The sequence below is a fragment of the Poecilia latipinna genome, unplaced genomic scaffold (assembly GCF_001443285.1).
Source record: "Poecilia latipinna isolate Pla-1442-1.1 unplaced genomic scaffold, P_latipinna-1.0 Scaffold568, whole genome shotgun sequence".
NCBI lineage: Eukaryota > Metazoa > Chordata > Actinopteri > Cyprinodontiformes > Poeciliidae > Poecilia > Poecilia latipinna.
Genome location: NW_015113184.1, coordinates 163,867 through 172,745, shown reverse-complemented (window position 1 = coordinate 172,745; position 8,879 = coordinate 163,867). Strand labels below are relative to the sequence as shown.

Below are 8,879 nucleotides of genomic sequence, written 5' to 3'. Positions count from 1 at the left end.
AGAGAGAGAGAGAGAGAGAGAGAGAGAGAGAGAGATTTTTTTTCACAAAAGGCCATGACCCCCTATGGCCCCCCACTTGGGGACACCACTGGTTATGTGATAAAATGTAAAAAAAAAAAAAAAAAAAAGTTAGTTTGAGGAGTAGCAATCCCTTACAGAAGGCATTTAATTATGAGACAGGAAGACCTATAAAAATCCATATTTTAATCCCAGAATTGGACTTTAGCTCCAATAAATTATAATTTATGAGGATCATAATTAGAAATGTTGGTTCTTATGGGTTTAGGTTTGTTTCAGTAATAAAACAACAACAAAAAAATGATCCTTCCCACGTTGCAAATAAACTAGAAAGCATATAAAAGAATCCTTTGTGCTTATTGTTGAGATAAGTACACATTAGCTTGTCCTGAAATGCCACAGCTGTGTTTAGCTAACCTCAGCAAGTGAGTCTTTAAAAGGCACCACATGAGATGAGGTTGCTATTTTACAGCGCTCGCTGGCTTGCTTCAGGGTTTGCGGGACACTTTTCTTAGTTTCACTGTCTGGCTCTTCTTTCTGGATCAGGACCAAAGTGTTTTTGGTGAACAGACACAGCTGCACTTACAGCTGGAAATCCGATACATTCCTGGAAGAGATCGGATGCGATTATGAACAATTGAGTGATTATTATGTATTTTCTCGTCTTCTGATGGTTTTATTTCCTCTCAAAACTCTTAATATTGGTTCCAGCTCTCAAAGCCAGCAGGTAGTGGCTTGCAATTATCATTCTTCAGTCACACCAAACCACTTTGCTATTAATCCCGTTGAGTTCGCTGAGGCACAGACACATCGCAGCCTCTCTAATTAAGATCTAACCACAGTTCCCATGACTGGTCTGCTACGCGACTCCGGTGGGGGGAACTCCAGCGATTTACGGGAAGAATCATAAAACTTTAAACCAGAGAATACCAGGAAACACGGGCCTGAACCTACACTTAGGGACTCCATCATCAGCTAATATAACTACAGAAGTGTTCTTACTCATCCTCTTAGCCGTGCCGGTTTATAGCTCATAAAGGATCAACCGGATTTCATCAGCATGGATTCCTGTTTGAGGCGTTCGGATGACTAATTACACGTGGCAAGGAACCGGCTGCAAATTAGATCATCAATATCTGGCAGATGGAGGAGAAGGAGTCATCTCCAATAACCTGTGAAGGACATTTTACACAATAGAGCTACTGTTTTTGAGAGAGGAGCGAGGAAGAGCTCGTTTTAAGGATCAACGCTGCTCATTAATCCTAAACTGCTGTGGTGGGACTGTGCTTAAGCAGATCTAACTGTGAATACTTTCAGTTTTGGGCTAAATTTACATTTTTCCATTTGGGTTTTGCTTCTAAAAACAGCATAAGAGCTTAAAAAAACCCAACTAGCCGCTAATGTTTTGTAAGCGGTTTCAAAAACTTCCTAAATGTAACGTCAAAATCAATGGAATCTCCGCCGTTACCTAGCAACCCCAGCCAAGCCAAGCCCCGTTACCTAGCAACCCCAGCTAAGCCCAACCCCGTTACCTAGTAACCCTAGCAGCAATCCAGGATTATGTAAAGGATTTATAATCTGAGTTTTTTCCCCCCCTTCATTTTTGGGTTGGGTTTTATATTTTGTGATTATTTATATTCCAGCATGTGTTTAAAATACAACTACTGGAACTCAAAGGGTAATAAATAGTTGCTTTTTGTTTGCCATGCTGCTTTTTTTTAATAAGTTGATATTTTTTGGTGTCTGGAAAGTAAGCGGTAACCGCAGCGGAGATCTGCCCGTTACCTAGCAACCCAAACTGAGCTCCAGCACATTTGCTCAGCTGGTTTTGCCGCTGTACAATGGCTGCTGAAAAAGACAAATGTTTAGTTTCCATTCAGAAACCCCTTACTGCATTATTGTAGTTCATGCAGGAGGCTCCACTTTTGTTTTTCAAAGATCTACAGTTGTATAATTGCACATCTGTTTGCGGCCATTTTTAAGTGTGAGTGTAAACGTTGAGTTAGGGGGCAAATAAGCTTCTGCTTATTTGGATTTCAAGTGACAAGAGGCCCTAAAACAGCTCATTCTCAAAATACACAGAACCGAGCAGATTCAAATCTCATTATCTAAGAATAATTTAGCAGAAAAAATGTGATGGACATGTTTTGTGTAGCCCATGGACCCATCCTAAATTGTTCAAGGAAGCATAATAGGTCACCTTTAAGTATCTGTTCTTTCTAGTATAAAGTTTCTACTCCACTACATTTCTATAATGTGTTGCGAAACACATCACATTCATGTCCAATTCCGATTTTGATTCATTAATTTGAAAGTAATCAATGACTTATTTGAGTTAACCAGTTAAAAAAGTGACTCCATGTGGCTCAACACTTTGAAAATTAAAATATTGTTCACTATTGACATTACACAGTTGGATATACAGTGTTTTCTTAACTGTGGCAAACTGGAGTTGAAATACCTCTGAAAATGAACGGAGCCTATTCCTGAGTTAGGTGTGTCTAATGTCCTTTTTTTAGGCTGACAACTTTTACTTCAAAGTGTTTACTGCAGCTGAAATAACACATTGGTTTTGCTTTGAGTTAAATAAAAACTTTCAAAGGTAAAGTCATTCCTCTTTTTATTTTCCTTAATGGATTTAACTCCATTAAGGTGCATAGAATCACAAGTCAAAATGTCAGCTGTGTCACAGAGGTTAAACACAATAAAAACATGCACACTATTGAGGTATTAAAGGAAATACATACGTAGACAAACTGCATGATATTCTTGTCTGTTTTTTTTTGTCTGTTTTTTTGTATTTTTACTTAAGTGCAGTGTTTAAGTACTGTCTCCACCACTGCTAGTCTGTAAACAAGCAGATTTCATAGAATCAAACCCCAGTGCGGTCGCTAGACGTTGTAAATAACACTTGCTGCTGAAGTCAAAATGGAAATAAGAGGCATAAAAGTCAAAGCTGCCACACCTGCTGAGTCATAACACTCTGAAAATCCTGACTCAGCTTAGCCGACGTGGACAAATGTGTTTCTCTAGAGGATCAATCACAGCAACATCTGCTCCTTTAAGGCCGTTAGAGAAGAGTGGTGGGAAATAACTAGAAGTCTTTGTAAAATCTCCGAGTAAAATCAGAATCAGATTTATTGTGTGCAAGAAATTTGACTTTGGTTTCATACTTTCAAACTCTACAGATATTAAGTATCAATATACGTCCTTTAGGGGGCGCCACATGGAGCAGACACACCGTGCATAGGCTCTCTCTGCCTCTCTTCCTCTCCAGTTACTAGTGATTATAGGCTACTAGAGCCACAAAACCTTTTTAATAATATGTGAGCTTTTATATTTTTAAGGAAAAAATATAAAAGCTAAAATAGTAATATTTACTTTTTTTTATTAAAGGCAGGTTGTAATAGTGCAAATCAGATTATTTTTGTCTCAGTTCCTTATTTTAGTTCCTTTAGTTGTCTTCTACTTGACAATTAATGCATGTTAGTGATGTAATAATCTATTGAATCTCACTTTTCCACCTCCTTTTTCAAACCGACCATCTTGTTGGATTAAAGTCAGAGACCTAGGTGTCAGTAAATGTCTGAGTACCAGCTGAGGCTTTTGTTTGATCAATCATTTTGTGTTGTGTTTTCCACAGCGTTGGTGACAAAGCTGCAGTTTGGAGCAAATGAGACAAGATTACCTCTCTGGAAGATGCCGTCCACTCCTCAGTCACCACGTTTGGAGGACGCTGTGGAAGGTTTTCCCTCCAGTGGCTTGCTAAGGTCGGTCTAAGGTGGTTTCATTGGCAGGGTCTCTTGGTGGTCTGGTATGTGGCCCCCTGACCTCGGCCCTCCGGACATGCAGCTCACCCTGCCCAGTTTTGGGAGCGTGTTCGAGGATGTTGAGGAGCTTCAGGCGCCGCTGTCCTTTGGGGGTCTCCGCCAGCCGTCGCTGCATTCAGGTGGTCTGTGCTCCCTTCCCAGGACTTCGCTGGGATGTAACCCCAACTCCCTGCTCAGCTGCAAGACAGCAGGACCCCACTTAGAAAAGACTGTGGAGGATTTTGTCATTACAGGTCAAACAGAGCTAAAAACTAACACTCAGAGGGTCAGCTGCTACCCTCAGCCCTCTCTTCCCATTTCATACATGTTAACCAGTTGTGCCAAGTCTCCATCTTTTGAATCTCTACCTTCATCCGTTTCTCCTTCTTCATCATCTTCAATTATTACCTCACACGTGCCTTATTCTGATCACCATCACAAAGTGTCATCACAACAACACAATCTACAGGAGGATTACTGTTCAATTAAACAAGAACCTCCAGATGATTTCTTGCCGTGTAAAAGGGAGCCGTTTCAAATAGCCAACCAGCAGGGGGAGCTGTTCCGTCTTGGCCAGCTTCCTCGGGGTAACGATGCTCAGGACAGAAGCCAGTCCCCCAGCCTAAGTAGACCAGCAGGACCGGACCTCATGCTGGACCAGCAGGAGCAGTCGTGTCATTGGATCGACTGCAGCGCCACTTACAGCAGCCAGGAGGAGCTGGTGAGGCACATCGAAAAGGTGCACATCGACCAGCGTAAAGAGGAGGAGTTTGCATGTTTCTGGACCGGCTGTGTCCGACGGCACAAACCCTTCAACGCTCGCTACAAGCTGCTTATCCACATGAGGGTCCATTCTGGAGAAAAACCTAATAAATGCATGGTGAGTCGTCTTTCTTAGCCTTAAAAATGGTCTATTGTGCTTAATTAAATAGGTTAGGATCAGTCTATGGGCTTTACCAAACATGTTCATTACATTTTTTGTACAAAATCCTTCGTAGGTAGTGAGATTTTAGTTCGGTCAGTTCTTCCCATTTTGAGCTCCTTTCAGACTGAGCTGTTTTAGGGCGTCTTGTCACTTTAAATCCAAATAACATGCTGCTGGCCACATCCCCCGACTCAGCTTATACACTCACAAATTAAAATAGCTGCAAATAGATGCGCAAATATACAACCGTACATCTTTGAAAAGCAGAAGTGGAGCCTCCTTCACAACCAACAAGAACACAGAAAATGGTTTCTGGGTGGTAAGTCTACAACAATACACTTGTTTTTTCCAGCAGCCATTGTACAGTGCATACAGCAGCAAAACCAGCTGACCAAACGTGCTGGAGCTCCCCCGAGGTTGCTAGGTAACGGGCAGAACTCGTTACCTGGGGTTGCTAGGTAATGGGGCAGGTTTTTGAAATGGGTTAATTTCCAGACTTCAAAAAATCTTAACTTATTTTCAAAAAACGGCATGGTAAACAGGAAGCAAGCTGGGATATAAATAATCACAAATTATACAGTAAGACAAACCCCTTCAACTAAATCCTTGCTATGCCACACAAAATATCAATATTCTCTTAGAATTGTCATACCAGAAACTTCTTTAGAAAATATTGACATGTTCTATGAAATAAATATAAATATAAAAATATAGTGCCAATGTAAAAGTATTTATTCCACAGAATGTGGAATAGATTTTTGCAGGGTGATTTGGTTTGTTTTCTAAAACTCTGGCATAGATTATGTAAAAGTAATACCTCTAATTTTGCTTTTATTTTACTGTTAACAACAGGTGATTTGTACGTCTCCAACTGTTTCAGGGCTACAGACACATCCTGCATTCATGCATTCATTCAATAAAGCCCTGTTTCTTCCTCTCTATGCATGAGTAAGGGAAACATGGCAGAGGAAACAGTTTGATCATCTGCATGTCTAACAGACAGTCTGATCAGTCTGACACAAACGGAGACGAACTGAAAGCAGGTTCAGACCAGCCAAGCCCCGTCAGGGTTTTTAAATGACCTGACGTAAAGGTCAAAATGGGGAGATTTTGCTTGGGAGTGCCTGTTTACGCTCTCTTGTGAATTACTTTCAACATCAGGGCAGTGTGTGACCTGTAATGTCGTTAAAATGGCTCACAAAGTCATCCATTTTAACAGTGGTTGTTTTCCCAATATATCTAGATATTAAATATAAATTTTATCAACAGTAATTAATTAATACAAACAATAAAAACCTGAAGAAATGGTAAAGCTTTTTGTAAATGATAAAATGTTCAATTTCTGGTGAGAAATCAATAGCAGCCTGCCCCAAGAACATGCAAACATGTTTGTATTTCTACTCATATTATCACTTTCTACTGACTTCCATTCATTTTAGTAACCTCATTTATTCTTAACCCTTAGCCATCCCTAACAGTTACCAGTGAATTCGTAACGATGACCTTAACTGAAATTTTATTCATAACATATGTATTCCGGTAGATTCGGTTTGTTACATTTTCAGCTGGTGCGGTTCGCTTTCACACAGCACTTGATGAAACAAAGCAAACCCTTTTAGAAACCTGTTTCCCTCCTTTACTAGTGGGGGGCGCTGCACTAAGAACAACTGAAGGAAATGACACAAAAACCTCTGAAGAACACCTGTGTGCGACTTCTTTCTTTATGAAATGTAAACAAAAATGGAGTTGCATCAGATTTTAGTAGTTGTAGGATTTCTCTTTTGTCTTTGGCTAGACTCTTGCGTTTGTTTTGGTTGTATTTACCCAGAATGCGATGTCCTATAGTTCACTTCCTGTTTTTGGATTGGTCTCCGGTCTGCTTGATATTCACATATGCATTCAAACCACACCAGAGTTCACTTAAACCAAACCGAGACATTAGTACAAAGGCGGACTAGAGTTAGATTTTTTGGTCCGTATCAGGATGCATTCACACTGACCATGTTTAATTCACTTTAATTGAACTCTAGTCTGGTTCATTTGGTGTTGTGTGAATTCAAAAATGAACTCTGATCTGCCTACAAACTTATGTCCCTGTTCAATTGAAATGAACTCTGGCACAGTTTGAATTCATATGTGAACAACAAGTGGACAGGAGACCACCAAAAGCAGGAAGTGAACTACAGTGCAGGGTATTCTGGGTAAATACAACCAAAACAAACGTAAGACTCTAGTGCTGGCGGGAAAAATGACTTGTGATCTTTTGCCAAAGACAAAAGAGAAATCCTGCAACTGCTAAAATATGACATAACTCCATGTTTGTTTACATTTTGTGAAGATAATAATCTGTGCCTTCTTCTGAGATTTTTGTGTCGTTTTTTTCAGTTGTTCTTGGTGCAGCGCCACCACAGGCAAGGAGGGGAACAGGTTTTGCAATTAGTCTGGATTTGTTTGACAGTGCTGTGTGGAAGAAAATCATATCAGCTGTATCAGATGTGAAACAAAACAACCTCAGAGTTACACATTCACAACTCCCTAAACAAACCAGACTTTCCAGGCAAACGAACTAGAGTTTGAATAAAGTGAACTAAACAAGGCTGATGTGAATGCAACCTAACTTTGTGTGGATTCATGTAGTTGAAAACCTTTCTGAAACCGATCCAGTGTGTACAATATATATTTTTAAACAAAGTGGCAGAGAGTTTTGCTTTTATAAAGACCCGGTAACGTCTATACAAGGTCTTAGTTTGTGCTCCACACAATGAGAAACATTTTTTTCTGTTTTATTCTGTATGTATTTGAAAGAAAACATTATCCATGTGTAACCAGGTCCATACATGCTCTCAGTATTAATGTCTGTGTTCGGCTTCAGTATTTTAACATTTAAAAAAAGCACAGAGATGAAGAGTAAAGCAGACCGCATCATGTTTTAGAAATAGTACGTGTAAGGTTTCTGCCTCAGAGCCAAGAGTGTCGCTCTTCATCAATCATGTCATCAGTCATTCTCTTCATCACATCTGCAGCAGGACGACCAAATCCCCCTCTCTGAGAGCCACTCTGTTATTCCCCTCTGTCATCAGCCCAGAACTCTGATTAATAATTCATTTAAAAGGTTTCACATGCTTCCTATTTAACTGAATCACTTCATTACTGTGTCCTGCACCACTGCCCGCTCATAAATGTATTGCTCTGGATTAATATTAAATCTACATCAACACCAAACATTATTCACCGGTCACGCTTGAGCTAAACGAATAACGTGATTTCATTTTAATCAACTGTTGTGACTTGGACATGTCGGTGAAGTCACCACTGGTGCTGCAGTGGAAAATGAATGTCTCGCATGAATGTGCTCAGTGTTTATTAACGTATTCTAAATTATTTACCAGCCTGTAATGTCGGCAGGTGTTATTCAGGCTGTAAACACTAGTCCCCAAAGAGTTTTTAAATCCAAAATGTTCCTGTTATGATTTATTGGACAGCAGTGAGAATACCGTGAGGGTACACCAACAATTATCCCATTAGCAGGAAATACCTTAGAAGAAACTTTTATATTTCTGTGGCCGGAAAAGATTGCTCACACCTCTGTTAGATTTCTGTGAATTTATGCAGAATTGTTTTTGTACATGTACAAGAATTATGTATAACTCCCAAGAATGATGGCTTTTTCTGAAACTCATTAAAAAGTAAAATTGTAAACACAGCAGAAAAAGTCTGGAACCCGACCACTGTAAAAATATCTGTCCACTTTTAATTCTTGTATTCACACTTTAAAAAACTGAGCTAAAAATTTGTGAGAACTTTGGAAATTTGAGTCTAGAAAAGTATCAAGTTTTCACACTGTGCATCTATGGCTGTGCAAAAGAAATCAATAAGCATGTGATCAATATCAGTGTTCAATAATTTAACTGAACTACGATCAAAAACCGCATAATGACGTAGGCAGAGAAAAGCCTTTAGCTGCTCAATCTCTGATGGCTATAAGGTTGGTGGAATCAGCTAACTCACCCGCTTTGTGGTTACCTAGCAACAACCTGTTGCTAAGTAACTTGCCCAGTAGCTGCTTCAGATTTCGCCACCATGACTCATAACTGCCTTAAAACAACAACAAAAAAAACAATGGCGTG

General features: G+C 39.8%; 1 protein-coding gene across 1 annotated transcript in view; it reads left to right on the top strand.

Annotated features, from left to right (window-relative positions):
- Window positions 1–8,879, top strand: part of glis1a (GLIS family zinc finger 1a) — a 44,354-nt gene that overhangs the window by 16,456 nt on the left and 19,019 nt on the right. Inside the window, exon 2 of the mRNA XM_015041764.1 lies at window positions 3,662–4,707. Within this exon, the coding sequence (XP_014897250.1) occupies window positions 3,835–4,707 (873 nt within the window). The 5' untranslated portion in view covers window positions 3,662–3,834. The remainder of the gene's footprint in view (window positions 1–3,661; window positions 4,708–8,879) is intronic.